The 15,476-nt window shown below is 41.5% G+C and overlaps 1 protein-coding gene across 1 annotated transcript in view; it reads left to right on the top strand.

Moving 5' to 3' along the window:
- Positions 1-309: 309 nt before the first annotated feature.
- Positions 310-15,476, top strand: part of CAPN3 (calpain 3) — a 34,344-nt gene continuing 19,177 nt past the window's right edge. Inside the window, exons 1-10 of the mRNA XM_087722142.1 lie at positions 310-883; positions 2,762-2,831; positions 3,049-3,167; positions 4,081-4,214; positions 4,979-5,147; positions 9,809-9,940; positions 10,506-10,589; positions 10,939-11,024; positions 12,091-12,168; positions 12,343-12,503. Of these exons, the coding sequence (XP_087578268.1) occupies positions 593-883; positions 2,762-2,831; positions 3,049-3,167; positions 4,081-4,214; positions 4,979-5,147; positions 9,809-9,940; positions 10,506-10,589; positions 10,939-11,024; positions 12,091-12,168; positions 12,343-12,503 (1,324 nt within the window). The 5' untranslated portion in view covers positions 310-592. The remainder of the gene's footprint in view (positions 884-2,761; positions 2,832-3,048; positions 3,168-4,080; positions 4,215-4,978; positions 5,148-9,808; positions 9,941-10,505; positions 10,590-10,938; positions 11,025-12,090; positions 12,169-12,342; positions 12,504-15,476) is intronic.

Below are 15,476 nucleotides of genomic sequence, written 5' to 3'. Positions count from 1 at the left end.
TAGCACATCTCTATGTTGGATGCATCACTGTAAAATGAATTGTTATCAGAATAATGTTACATCACCCTGTAATTTTTGCATATGGAGTTACTTACTTCTAAATGCTGGTTAAAAAGTTGTGTAAGGCTCCCTGGCATTTGTACTTGCACTTGCACTCTCAATCTTACTGAAAGATCCAACCCTGAGAAAGGAACTTTCCTCATCCCCTGCTCCATGCCAATATGCTTTCTAAGAGTTTATTTTTAGTTGTCAGAACTGCAACCTTTACATAGCATGCTACAGCCACCCTCACACACATGAATCCGGGGATGGAAGTTACTCTACAAATTTGCTTCCTGCTAAAATGAGGATTTTAACATGAAAGGACAGAGTAACTGTTGTGAGAACCTCAGGATAACATCTATACCACTTGATGGCATCAATCTTCCTACAATTGTTTGAAGTCTTGCAAAAAAGGAAGAGAAAAAATTCAGTCTGCAGAAGAGATTGTGCAACGCCATTTCTTCTTCTTCTTTCTCCACTTCCTTGCAGGTCCTAGTTTCTTTTTCAATTGTTATAATTTAATTGATAGTTTTGCTTCAATTTAAACTAGATGCCGTCCACTATCAGTAGCACTGTTGTTCAAAAGACTGGCTCTGAACCAATTCCCTGTCAGCATGCTACCACAACCACAGAAACAGGTGCTGGAACAGGAGGGATTTATTCTGCCATCCTCAGCCGCAACCATCCCATCACCGAAGTCAAGGAGAAAACCTTTCATGAGCTTCATAAGAAGTGCCTTGAAAAGAAGATTCTTTATGAGGATCCAGATTTTCCAGCTAATGACAGCTCCCTTTTCTTCAGTCACAGGCTCCAAGTCAAATTTGAGTGGAAAAGACCATCAGTGAGTAGGCTTCTTGTCTGATCTAAAGATTAACATATGCTTAATATTTGCAAGTCAGCTAGATAATATTATTTCAAATGGAAAAGCAGCAGCATACAATATCTCCGAATGAAATCTTTGACAGATCTTGGAATTGTGTGTTGCAAAGTTACAGTCAATTACGTAGGCATGGACAAGAAGTCAAGGTCAGACAAATAATAATTAACAGCTGAATTTCATGAATATGATTACTTAACACATATTTCATAATTTCTCACTTCCATCATTAAAAAAATCACCTTTTAGTAGCAACTTTTTTTGTGACATACAAACTTTTGGGGGACCATAAGCAGCCCTGTGTAGTATGATGCTGTGAGAAAGCATAGATAATTTTAAAAGACTATCTGGAAAATAAGAATCTGAGGTAGTGTATTTGCTACCTCAATTTTAGCAATATGTTGTTGTGCAGCAAAGTCCACCCCTTTTGTACATGTCCTGTGTCATCAGTCAGATGCAAGGAAGGAGTACAGCTGGCAACGTGGTGGCAGGATGAAGCAAAATCCAGTAGATAGACATGGCCAGTGTTTCTCAAACTTGACAACTTTAAGCTGCCAAAAAAGCCAACACAGTTCTAGACTGCATAAACAGAGGGATAAAATCAAGATCACGTGAAGTGTTAATACCACTTTATAATGCCTTGGTAAGGCGACACTTGGAATACGGCATTCAGTTTTGGTCGCCACGATGTAGAAAAGAAGTGGAGACTCTAGAAAGAGTGCAGAGAAGAGCACGTTTAGATAACTTCAAAGTTATTGCTTATTAACCCTTTCAATGTGTATGAATTGAATCCTATCGGAGGTACTATTTTAGGGGACTGGAGATTAAAACATATGAAGAACGGTTTCAGGAACTGGGTATGTCTAGTTTAATGAAAAAAAGGACTGAGGGAGACATAATAGCAGTGTTCCGATATCTCAGGGGTTGCCACAAAGAAGAGGGAGTCAAACTATTCTCCAAGGCACCTGAGGGTAGAACAAGAAGCAATGGGTGGAAACTAATCAAGGAGAGAAGCAATTTAGAACTGAGGAGAAATTTCCTGACAGTTAATCAGTGGAACAGCTTGCCTCCAGAAGCTGTGAATGCCCCAACACTGGAAGTCTTTAAGATGATGTTGGATAGCCATTTGTCTGAAACAGTATAGGGTTTCCTGCCTAGGCAGGGGGTTGGACTAGAAGACCTCCAAGGTCCCTTCCAACTCTGCTGTTGTATTGTATATGTGGACTTCAACTCACAGAATGGCTGGCTGTGGAATTCTAGAAGTTAAAATCCACACATCTTAAAATTGCTAAGGTTGAGAAACATTGACATAAGCTAGGTTATGGGGAAATATCTACCCAGAAGACTTATTCCTCTAATGTGATGCATGGACAAATGTGTAGTAACTGAGTATTCTACAGCAGTGTTTCTCAATCCTAGAAACTTTAAGATGTGTGGTTATATTGGCTGGGCTATACTGGCTGAGGAATTCTGGAAGTTGAAGTCCACATGTCTTAGGTTGAGAAACAATATACTTGTAAAAAGTCTAATGTTCTTATACAGAAACTGAAGCCTCCGGTCAAGAAAATGTTGCATGTAGCTTCAGTACCGCTGTGAACTGATTATACAACTCAATGCTACATTTTAGAGTTATCGTTTAGATAACTTCAAAGTTATTGCTTATTAACCCTTTCAATGTGTATGAATTGAATCCTATCGGAGGTACTATTTAAATCACAAAATATCAAAAAGTTAGCACAAATGGCAGACAATTATTATTATTTTTGCAATCCTTAATGATCAAAGTGGAAGTGTGTATGTGTGTGTGTGTGTGTTTCTCATCAGTTTATTTCTTTTATCTAGGAAATCTGTGAGAATCCACGCTTTATCCTTGGTGGAGCTAATAGGTCTGACATTTGTCAAGGGGAACTAGGTATGAAATCTTTTTTTTTTTTTGCAGCTGTTTAGGTTTTAAAATATTTTGTTTATCCAATTAATTTATCAGTTACCACTGTCTAATTAATATATGTAGTAAACATTTGTCTGAAAAACAAAAATATGATTAGTGGTATAAAGTCTAATTATTCAGTTGCTTGCATTCTTTTTCATTCCAACAGTGAATTTGTGCAACCCTGTTTATTTTCTTTCAGGGGATTGTTGGTTTCTGGCTGCCATTGCTTGTCTGACCCTGCATGAAAAATTGTTGTTTCGGGTCATTCCAGAGGGTCAGACCTTCACAAAAGATTATGCTGGGATTTTTCACTTCCAGGTATATATTATAAAATTGACCAAGGATTATGTTCCTTTCTGCATTTCAACTATGATCTACTAATTACTAAACAATCTCAGAAATGAAAAGCCTATATTAATCACTATTTTGCTAATGTCAGAATAATGCAGTATATGCATGTTCTCACTGTGCCCCATGTACATAATTGGTAACTTCTGTGTAGTTTAAAGGAAAAGGGATAGTTTCCTTAAAGGAGCCACGCGGAGCCCTCTCTCCAAGCACGCAAGCCGTTGCCCAGCTCAGCTCCACTCTGCATGCACACGTGCCTCCTGCCAGCCAGCTGATTTTGGGGACTCTGCTGCTCATGCAGGAGATGTGCATGCATGTGTGTGGGAGGCTTCAGAGAGGACCACTCTAGTCTCAAACCAAGATATGAGGGGTCAGGGCATGTGCGGTGGGTTGCGAGCATGCATGAGGGGGCAGCAGGGGGCATGCACTCAAGTGCAGGGGCGGGATGCATTGCATTGTGAGCACACATGTGTGCACGGTGTTGCACACATGCATGCAATTTTGGCACGCGAGGCCAAAAAAGGTTAGCCATCACTGGTATAGGGTATATGCCTCCTCACAACCACTAAGCATCCATATCTGGATAGTTGGTAAAGTCAAAGCAATGTAAATTGTCATCTAAAATGTAAAGGTTCAAGAATTCAATTTCTGATAGAGAGTTTGAACGATGTAGTGTAATGTATGTCTGATGAGTTCCAGGTAGGAGAAAATCAGTCATGCACGCCTTCTGATGACAATGTATTTTCCTATTATGAATTAATCACAAAACAATGTAATCTAGTCCCTTTTATAGAGTATAAACAAGCTTTTGATCATAAGTGACATCTATTTCTTACAGTGTCTACCATGGTGAATTCTAATTTATTTTCCTCAAATCTTCCAGTTCTGGCGTTATGGAAGTTGGGTGGAAGTTATTATCGATGATCGTTTACCAACATATGGAAAACATCTGGTCTTCACTAAATCCTCCCAGCAGAATGAATTCTGGAGTGCATTACTGGAAAAAGCTTATGCAAAGTAAAGAGGTTTTCTCCATTCAGTTCTTTTCTATGACATACTGTTTATTGTTGAGATTAAAGCATATAGATATAAAACAGTAGTAGTTTTCACAAATAACATGGTACCTAATATAAAGTTAATTCTATTTTTTCTTGGGCTTCATTGGTCCCATTGTTTGCAAATACTGCATTTTCTTACACTGTGTAGCTTTGCACAATTAAAAAATGGGTGCTTTCCTTCATGGCCAAATTGCATACTGTTTCCATCAGATTAATTACTTTGAGTCATGATTTCTACACAATTGTTGTAGTCAGATATTGATAATGGTGATTATATGCCATCAAGTAGATGGCACATAATCATCATTATAAAGTTGATTCCTAATGACCACATAGACAGATTTTCTCCTGGATGATCTGTCCTTCACCTGGTCCTTCCAATGATGTACTCATTGCTACTATAAGCAAGTTCATCCACTATGCTGCTGGCCATCCATCTTCTTTCCTTCCATCTTTCCCAGAGAACTATGCTTTTGCATCATGCGTCTGACAATAAGTAATAAACTATGGCTTATAATCTGCAGTGAGTGGCTTCATAGAACGCATTAATTAAATCCAAATAAATCTATTTATGGTTAAGGCTAATAAGTGAAAACATCTATGAAGGAAGCTAGCTCTTCTTGTAGAGTCATCTTTTGCCGTCTGGAGATAAAGCTGCTCTACATACAAATGGATGGAGACTAACAATGGGAGCCATTTAACTGTCTCTGTGTTCCTTTTCAGGCTTCACGGGTCCTATGAAGCATTAAAAGGAGGCAACACCACAGAGGCCATGGAGGATTTCACAGGAGGAGTGACAGAATTCTATGAGATAAAGGATGCTCCTAAAGATACATATAAAATCATGAAGCATGCCATTGAGAGAGGGTCACTTATGGCTTGTTCCATTGAGGTACATTTTGGACAATATATTTGTAATACGTTTTGGCTCATCTTATGTGCAAATACAGGATAACAAAATCAAGGCGACAGCTGGGCACTGAATGAGTTTTAAGAGTATAACACAGCAAGAATATGCAAATGAAATATTTGCACATTAGAGTATTTAAAAGCTATGGATCCTATAGTAAATCTGGATCTCAAAAATGGTGATCTCACATATTCAGGGAATAGTTGGAGAAAAATGAGCAATCTACTTTACTTCCTCTTTTACAGCTTCGGGCATCGAAGGAGGTAATACAATGAAAGCATGACATTGAGAAATAGACGTAAAAGGGAAACATGTCACAGAATTGTGAAAAAAGCATTTGTTGATAAAATAGCATTCAAATAATCTTTGAAGAAGAATAATGGAACAATGTGTACACTATAGTTTGTAGGGAAGAGGATTAAACCAGTGTATCCTCTGTGCAGTCATTTTATTTGCCTTGGAAAGGGAATATTTTGTATAAAGAAATGAGTAGTGATACTAGAACAAGTAATTGATAAATAGATGGGGAAAGAAAGAACAACAGAGGAAGAGGAATAAAAATCAGAAAGGGCTGAAAATCCTATATGTATCTGTATATGTATATATATATATGTATGCAAAAAATAGACACTGATGCTTTTTAGCCAGGGTAGATTGGCACATTCCTTGATTCAGGATGGGCTTTGCTCTACTATTCCTTTCTCTGATTCTGGATACAGCACATCAAGTGATGCTGGCTGGCTCTTCCAGGCTGTGAAACCTAAGGGCTTCTTCAGGCACCTAGGCAGTTATGCTTCTAAGGTCTAAGGCAGTGTTGGAGATCCTTTTTGGCACCAAGTGCCAAAATGGGAATGCATGCGGGGGGAGCACCAGAAACCAGAAGTGCCGGAAACTGAAAGAGCAGTTCCACAGCGCACATATTCGCACCAAGAAGCTGAGATTCTGATTTCTGGCATGCGTATGTGCACTGGTCACCTGGTCCTCCACTTTCTGGCATTCACGCACGCACAAAGATCAGCTGGTCAGTGCGCATATGTGTGCCTAAAACATTCCTGGTGCGCCCATACACACCAGAGTTGCTCTTCCAGTTTCTGGCACTCCTGCGCACATGAAGACCAGCTGGCCAGTGTGTGCATGCCCACCAGAAACTGGAAGAGCAACGGGCTATGGCTGGCGTGCCTGGAGAGATGGCTCTCCCTGCGACTTCCAGCATGCTTGCCATAGGTTCGCCATCATGAGTCTAAGGTGACCAGATACCACAGGCATTCTCCTTGGGCCTATAACTGAAGGTTACATTGCATGGAAGAACCTATTCCAGGTCATCCTGCTGGTTTCAAGTCTAGTCTTTCAGGAGGGACTTTCAGGAGGGATTCAGAGAGATCGAAGAGGTTTCTCTTTAAGATAAGCAAAGACAAGCAAATGGGTGAAGGGGCTCAGAGATGGCTGCCCAGCTTTACAGATCTTCTGTAATTGGTCAGGAAGTCAGGGCTTTTATATTGGGTCTGTGCTTTGAGTGTTCCTCCTCCTCAATCCTCTCCTTGCCCAAGGACAAGTTCTCAACAGGTTTCCCAGTTTTGTTCACCTTAAAAGTGAAAAGTTGTGTTCAGAATATTCGCCTTCTCTTGCTTTCAAGAGGATCGGGTCTAATGAGATTTAAACAAAAAGGTTTACACATGTGTTTGCTCCATCTCTCCACAGTAGAGAGTTGTTCCCTTAAGGAAACAGAGCAAAAGATCACATCTGCAAGTGTGGGAGGAACAGAAGGAAACAGACAGAATAACAGAATAAATAGAGTGGAAAGGGACGTTGGAAGTCTTCTAGTCCAACCCTCTGCTCAAGAAGAAAACCCTATACCATTTTAGACAAATGGTTGTCCAATCTTGTTTGTTGTTGTTGTTGTTGTTTATTAGTTTTGTATGCCGCCCACTTCCGAAGGACTCCGGGCGGCTCACAATAAACAGGGAAAGGGAAATAAATAAGACAATACAAAGAATTTAAAAATGCACAACATTCACAATTGAGGCGGGGCTGGATATTTCAACAGCCCCCAGCCTGTTGGAACAGCCAGGACTTGGTAGCTTTACGGAAGGCCGGGAGGGTAGTAAGGGTCCGGATCTCCATGGGGAGCTCATTCCAGAAGGCCGACGCAGCAACAGAGAAGGCTCTCCCCCAGGGGGTTGCCAGCTGACATTGGCTGGCCGATGGAACCCGGAGAAGGCCAAGCCTGTGAGATCAAATCGGTCTTTGGGAGGTAATTGGCAGGAGGCGGTCTCTCAGGTACCCAGGTCCGATGCCATGCAGGGCTTTATAAGTAATGACTAGCACCTTGAAGCGTGTCTGGAGACCAATGGGTAGCCAGTGCAGCTCGCGGAGGATAGGTGTAACGTGGGTATACCTGGGTGCACCCACAATCACTTGTGCGGCTGCATTTTAGACTAGCTGAAGTCTTCAAACACTTTTCAAGGGCAGCCCCATGTAGAACGTGTTACAGTAATTCAGTTTTGAGGTGACGAGGGCGTGAGTGACTATCTGAAGTGCTTCCCGGTCCAGGTAGGGTCGCAATTGGTGCACCAGGTGAACCTGGGCAAAGACCACCCTGGTCACAGCTGACAAATGGTGATCTAAAGTCAGCTGTGGGTCCAGGAGGACTCCCAAATTGTGAACCCTCTCTGAGGGGCGTATAATTTCACCCCCCAGCCTGAGAGATGGAATAGTTTGCCAATCTTTGGGAGGGAACATCAATAGCCATTCAGTCTTGTCGGGATTGAGCGCAAGCTTGTTCGTTCCCATCCAGACCCTAACAGCCTCCAGGCACTGGCACATCACTTCTACCGCTTTGCTGAGTTGGCATGGGGCAGACAGATACAATTGTGTATCATCCGCGTATTGATAGTAGTTAATCCCGTGCCGCCGTATGATCTCACCCAGAGGCTTCATGTAGATGTTAAATAGGAGGGGGGACAGGACCGAGCCCTGCGGCACCCCATAATTTAGGGGCCTAGGGGTCGACCTCTGCCCCCCCCACCAACACCGACTGCGACCTGTCCGAGAGGTAGGAGGAGAACCACCGAAGAACGGTGCTTCCCACTCCCACCTCCCGCAACCGTTGCAGAAGGATACCATGGTCAATGGTATCGAAGGCCGCTGAGAGGTCAAGGAACACCAGGATAGAGGACTGACCCCTATCCCTGGCTCATCGATCAATGCGTCCAAAGCAGTTTCCGTGCTGTAACCAGGCCTGAAACCAGACTGAAAGGGATCCAGATAATCGATTTCATCCAAGGACCATTGGAGTTGAGAGGCCACCACTTTCTCAACAAAGGGAAGGTTGGAGACTGGAGGATAGTTGCTCAAGATGGCTGGGTCCAAAGACAGTTTCTTCTTCTCACCACCGTATCCTTTAGGAGGAGTGGGAAGGATCCCTCCTGGAGAGAGGTATTAATTATCATTTGGATCCAGCCATGTGTCACCTCCCTGCTGGTCGAAACCATCCAGGAGGGGCACGGGTCCAGTATACAAGTGGAGGCACTCACCGCTCCCATGGCCTTGTCCACTTCCTCAGGCGCGACAAGTTGAAACTCAGTCCATAAACTCCGCTCAAGACCTTCCCCCGTTACCTCGGCTGGTACCGTGCAATTGGAGTCCAGATCTGTCCGAATCCGAGTGACTTTATCCGTTAAATACTGAACAAATTCCTCAGCTCTACCTTGTAAAGGTTCATCCGCATCCCTCCCTTTCAGGAGGGAGCGGGTTATCCTAAACAAGGTGGCTGGGCGCAATTCAGCGGATGCAATAAGAGCGGCAAAATGCGAACATTTCGCCACCCGTATTGCCACGAGATTCTCACCAGCATTCCCAGTTATCACCCCATGCTTCCTTCAAGACTTTCCATAGGATGTCAGCTTTTCCTCCTATAGAAATCTAAAATGGAGTAGTACTGGGATTTAAGAAGATAGGTTTTTTTCGGGGCCAGATGAAAAAGAAAAGATTTATGATTAAATTGGAACTTCATTAAAGATGTAAACAAACATCTCCATCTATTCTGATGGGGTGTTTGTGCCTTCTATTAGGTGGATTTCAGATATGTGCCTTATTTGATCTTATAGTGCAGTGATGGCTAACTTTTTCCGGACCAAGTGCCCAAAGTGCAGCATAAACATGCCCCTAAACCCCCAAAATGCAATGTGTGTGTGCCCCCTGCACATGCCCTGCCCCCGTGCATGCTCAACAGAGACCCAAAGACCAGCTGGCCAGCAGGAGGTGTGCATGCATGTGCAGCAGAGCTGAACTGGGGCAACAGCTCACATGCCCACAGAGAGGGCGCTGCATGTCACCTGTGGCACACGTGTCATAGGTTCACCATCACAAGTATAGTGCCATTGCATTTATTTAAATACTCTACATAAATATCCAGCAACACGTTAAAAACAATACTCATAAAATATATATTCTGAATATTCTGCTTAAATGTTCAACAACATATAAAAATTAAACTAAAGAGATTTCATGTTGTTAGGCATTGTTGATAAAGGTACACTTTATTCAATAATAATATTATTCAGTTATTATTCAGCATTTTGCTATATCACTGCCTTATTTTTCATAATATTTTCCTACTTTTCCTTTCTGTTTTTCTATGCTAGGACAGTTCAGGATTTATTTATGGAAGTGCCCCTACAACTGATATTGGACAATTCATTGCCCAAAAGTTGCAGAAGATGAATTTTGAATTTTGGAATGAGTCAACTGAAGAAACAGAAGACAGAACAACCCGGGTATGCATTACTCAAATTTATTGCCAGTAAGAACCATGTGGTTTTTATGCCATCGTTTCCAAATGCATTTCCTGAAAGATTTGCATTAGGTTCAAGTTGTAGCACTGGAATTTTAGAATATTATGATTAATGAAGTTGGAATTATCTACTCAATAATAATTAGCAGACAACCACTTGGTTTTTAAATTACACTCTATTGGGGCATTTTTCTGTTGTTTCCCCAGTGAAACTAGAGTGTACATGCATTATCAAGTACTATATAAAGTCCAATGGCATTCAAGAGGTGGGTTCAGAAATTGTCCTCTTGAACTTACATAATGACATAATAATTCCCCAGTTGATTCCTCCTGTCAACTGTGATGGTTAGTCTCCAACAGTAACAAAGCATTGGACATGAAAATGCTTCTCCTTCCACTTCTACAGCTCTTGATTCTATGATAAATAGTTTTGTAGGTGATAATTAAACCCAGAATTAGATGTTGTGAGCACATCTGACCAAGAAGTAAACTGTTGGCCTTATATAGGTCCTCTAATGATCCTGACAATCTTTTTCTGCTTTTAACAGACCATCATTCCAATGTTGTATGAAAGGCGCATGACTAATGGACTGGTCACAGGCCATGCATATTCAGTCACAGGTGTAGAAGACGTGAGTATGGAATTCTATTTCTTAATCAACAAGCCTGACATCGATTAACAAATTTTTGTCTTCCTATACAAGATTTTGTACCAAGCAATTTCATTATTTTAGAAAAAGGAATTGATGCTTATCACTATTGGTGGAACATAAATAACCTTGGGAGAAATAAGGAAATTTCACTAATATCCACATTTGGTTTGGTTGTGATATCTATTATCTCCAGGTTGATTTGGCTGATTTAGCTGACTGACCAGATGTTTTCCCCTGCATGCCACAGGTCAGAATCTGTAAGGAGTTATATACTATGATATTTCAGGGTATTTCTAATTATGCATTTCTTCCCTTTCCTATAATCAAGGTAACACTTAAAGGGGAGAAGATAAAACTGGTGCGGCTCAGAAATCCCTGGGGACAAGTAGAATGGAATGGAGCTTGGAGTGATAGGTAAATAAAAACTAATCTTCTTGGAAGCCATTGAATAACAGAAGTTAATTTCACTTTATAAACTTGTATTCCTTAGTTTGCTCAGAAACATTAGCAACTTGCTCCTGGTTTGATGTAAAGTCAGAAATTAAATGTTTTTTTCCTTTGTCCACCTTATTTTTTTAAGACTGTTCTTTAACAAAGCTTGACAATTATTTTAAATATGATAAGGATGGCAGGATCAAGTATATACATTTTGCAAATTCTTAATTCAGTCATTCAATAATATATATGTATATTTAAATAAAGCAGAATAGTATGTTGTCTGTTTGTGTGTATACACATATTTACCCTTCAACATTTTTCTTATCTAAGAGAGCATACTTTCTGATATACAGTAGATTCCATGGGAAGCATAATTTTTGAGTAGTCAACTGAGGTTTGTGTAAGTAAACTTCATTAACAGAAATTTCACCCCTAAGTATTTGGGTTGCAGAATGAAAACTGAAACCAGTTTTTACAGTTCAAGTGATTATTTATTGATGCATACATAGAGAGATACAATTTAGTCAGAATGACTCCACGCAATTCTGAGCATCTTAAAACTTTAAGTCTAAGACCTACACACACACACACACACACACACACAGAGAGAGAGAGAGAGAGAGAGAGAGAGAGAGAGAGAGAGAGAGAGAGAGAGAGAGAGAGAGAGAGAGAGAGAGAGACTGACTCAGACAAAAAAAGGGGGGGGGGAATCACAAGTGGCCTGAAAACAAACATGGAAGCTAGGAGCTTTTTTTTCCAGAGAAAAATCCCAGAGAAGCTAAAAGAATTGAGACTATTAAGTTTAAAGGGATGATAATTTGAAATATTTTAGTCAGTGGTATAATTGTAGGTAAGGAAAAACAATTTGAATTTGCAGTTAATGAAGTAGAAAAGAAGCAGTTTAACTAAATTCAGTATTTACTAAATGAATAAAAGATAAACTTTGTTCATAGATTATGAACTGAAAAACCTCTTTCTGCTTTATGATTGAAGAAGTAATTCCATTTTTATCAGCTGAAAAAGGTTCTTCCTTTTCTTGCAGCTCAGATGAATGGAATGACATTGATAATGCCGAGAAGGTCCGCTTGCAACATAAAATTGCAGAGGATGGAGAGTTTTGGTAAATACTCAAGTTTCTTTGTCTTTTTAAAAAAAAGATGCATTTCTTTCTGAAGAATCCTTTCATTTTTGCTTTTGACATCCTAACCTGAGTGCACAAGCAGCAATCATATGAAGAGCACCATGTTGTTGCTATCTTGTGACATTGGTAGTGTCCTTGTTTCCCATTCTGCAGGATATCATTCCAAGATTTTCTGAGATATTTCACAAAGTTGGAGATTTGTAATCTCACCCCCGATACCCTTGAGGCTGATAAGCTTTACACATGGACAGTTTCCGTCACAGAAGGACAATGGGTGCGAGGAAGCACTGCAGGTGGCTGTCGTAACTATCCAGGTAAATAAGGTGTTAGGGATACTTTAGTTAATTCAATTGCTTGAATTGAATGGAGAATACAAGCAGGTTTTGCTGTAAATAATTATTTCTATACAAATCTTTTGAAAAAGCTGAATAGTGGTAGTCATTGCAGAACAGTTTTTTAAACAGATTAACAGAGTTGGAAGGGACCGTGTAAGTCATCTAGTCCAACCCCCTACGCAAGCAGGAGACCCTACACTATTTCTGACAGATGGCAGTCCAGTCTCTTCTTGAAAGCTTCCAGTGATGAAGCTCCCACAACTTTTGAAGGCAAGCAGTTCCATGGGTTGTTTGTTCTCACTGTCGGGACATTTCTCCTTAGTTCTAGATTGAATCTCTCCTTGTTTCCCTCCATTATTCCTTGACTGGTCTTTGGGTGCTTTGGAAAATAGCTTGACCCCTTTCTCTCTGTGGCTGCCCCTCAAATATTGGAAGACTGCTATCATGTCTCCCCTGGTTCTTCTTTTCACTAGACTAGCCATGCCAGTTCCCATAACTGTTCTTCATATGTTTTAGCCTCCAGACTCTTAATTGTCTTTGTTGCTCTTCTGCCATCTCTCAAATACAAAAGAGAATGTGTAACATGCAGTGAGAATAACCTTGTGACACAGAAGGAAGAACCAGCAGCCTAGACAACTGTCTGATAAATCTAAGTGTAAAGGAGGGAGGGAGGGCAGAAAACATCTCAGAAGGGTCCCTTCTAATTCTCTTCTCTCTAAACACAAGGAAGAGGAGGGGGAAGTACTTTTGAAAGTACTTTTTTCTGGACTCCTTTGAAGCACTGACAGAATGCCTCTTCTAAAATGGTGCCTTCCTCTTGCAATATTTTTGAAACCAAAGAAAGGATTCCTTTCCAGATGTTTCTGCTGTGCCAGATTTGGAGCACAGTGCTTTGAATAGTGGGTAGGAAATCCATGTTGTGTTCATGGGTGACTATACAGGTATAATCCAGTGCTCCTCAGCCTCAGCAACTTTATGAAGTGTGGACTTAAGCTGCCAGAATTCCCTAGCCAGAAGCCTTCTTAAAGTTGCTGAGGCCGAAAAGCACTGGTATAATCAATCAACATGATGAAGGGGGCAAATAGATGAAAAGGGCATTTCTTTAATTGGTCACATTGTCATGGTGTAGCCAGGCCTCATGCAGAAAAGCCTCCCTTAGATTAATAATTAATTAGGTTAATTATTGTACTGTGATAAGGAAGATGTAGAAGAAGAAATGGGAAAACATACAAATACAGTTACGTACATTCAACTGAAAAAGACCATACTTTAGTCACTCATTTTTCTGAAGAGGTTGTCTAGGTCAAGCTTTGGGCAAACCATTAGTATTAGGTCCTCCTAAATACTGTAGGGTTCTACCTATTCTAAATTTGCTCCTAAAATGTTATTGGAGATAGGCATTTTTAAATGTATAATTTTTATACATTTCTATATGGAATGGAATGGAATAGAATAGAATAGAATAGAATAGAATAGAATAGAATAGAATAACAGAGTTGGAAGGGACCTTGGCGGTCTTCTAGTCCAACCCCCTGCTTAGGCAGGAACCCTAACCCTATATCATTTCAGACAAATGGTTATCCAATCTCTTCTTTAAAACATCCAGTTTTGGAGCATTTACAACATCTGGAGGCAAGTTGTTCTACTGGTTAATTGTTCTAACTGTCAGGAAATTCCTCCTTAGTGCTAGGTTGCTTCTCTTCTTGATTAGTTTCCACCCATTGCTTCTTGTCCTGCACTCAAGTGCGTTGGAAAATAACTTGACTCCCTTTTCTTTGTGGCAGCCCCTGAAATATCAGAACACTGTTATCATGTCATCCCTAGTTCTACTTTTCATCAAACTATATTTACCCAATTCCAGCAACTGTTCTTTATATGTTTTAGTCTCCAGTCCCCTAATCATCTTTGTTGCTCTTCTCTGCACTCTTTCTAAAATCTCCACATCTTTTTTACATCATGGCAACCAAAACTGAATGCAGTATTCCAAGTGTGGCCTTGAAATTTAGATTATTTTAAATCTAAAATCTAAAATATATTTAATTGATAGCAATTAATTAAAAACAGGAGTAGGATTGAAAAATGTTAGCACCCAGTTCTCTGTGCTGTTGCTGGGTGGGCGTAGCATGGTGGGCATGGCCTACTCAGCCTTTGCACCATGGTGAGGGGGGGAGGCCATTTTCACCCTCCCCAAGCTCTGGAGACTTTTTTCGAGTCCCCAGGAGGGTGAAAATGGCCTCCCCCATGCTCCAGAGGTCAGAAACAGTCCCGTTTTCGGACTTCTTCTGGTAGGCCTGTTTTTCACCCTCCCCAGGCTCTGGAGGCTTTCTCCGAGCCTCCAAGAGGGTGAAAATGACCTATCCTGGGCTCTGGAGGCCTCCAGAAAAATGGGCCTCCCGGAAGTCCAGAAATGGGCCTGTTTCTGGCCTCCGGGGGGCCTCTGGAGCCCGGGGGAGGCAATTTTCACCTTCCTGGAGGCTCGAGGAAAGCCTCCAGAGCCTGGGGACAGTGAAAAACAACCTTTCCAGAAGTACTGGAAGTCCAACCATGGTGGGGGGGGGGGTGTTTTCACCCTCCCCAAGCTCTGGAGACTTTTCTTGAGTCCCCAGGAGGGTGAAAATGGCCTCCCCCATGCTCCAGAGGTCAGAAACAGTCCCGTTTTCGGACTTCTTCTGGTAGGCCTGTTTTTCACCCTCCCCAGGCTCTGGAGGCTTTCTCCGAGCCTCCAAGAGGGTGAAAATGACCTATCCTGGGCTCCGGAGGCCTCCAGAAAAATGGGCCTCCCGGAAGTCCAGAAATGGGCCTGTTTCTGGCCTCCGGGGGGCCTCTGGAGCCCGGGGGAGGCAATTTTCACCTTCCTGGAGGCTCGAGGAAAGCCTCCAGAGCCTGGGGACAGTGAAAAACAACCTTTCCAGAAGTACTGGAAGTCCAACCATGGGGGGGGGGGTGTTTTCA

The sequence above is a fragment of the Thamnophis sirtalis genome, unplaced genomic scaffold, assembly GCF_051295495.1.
Source record: "Thamnophis sirtalis isolate CommonGarterSnake01/CBP01778 unplaced genomic scaffold, rThaSir2_p1.2 scaffold_1, whole genome shotgun sequence".
NCBI classification, from domain to species: Eukaryota; Metazoa; Chordata; class Lepidosauria; order Squamata; family Natricidae; genus Thamnophis; species Thamnophis sirtalis.
The sequence above is the reverse complement of the archived record's forward strand: the minus strand, read 5'-3'. Positions and strand labels throughout refer to the sequence as shown.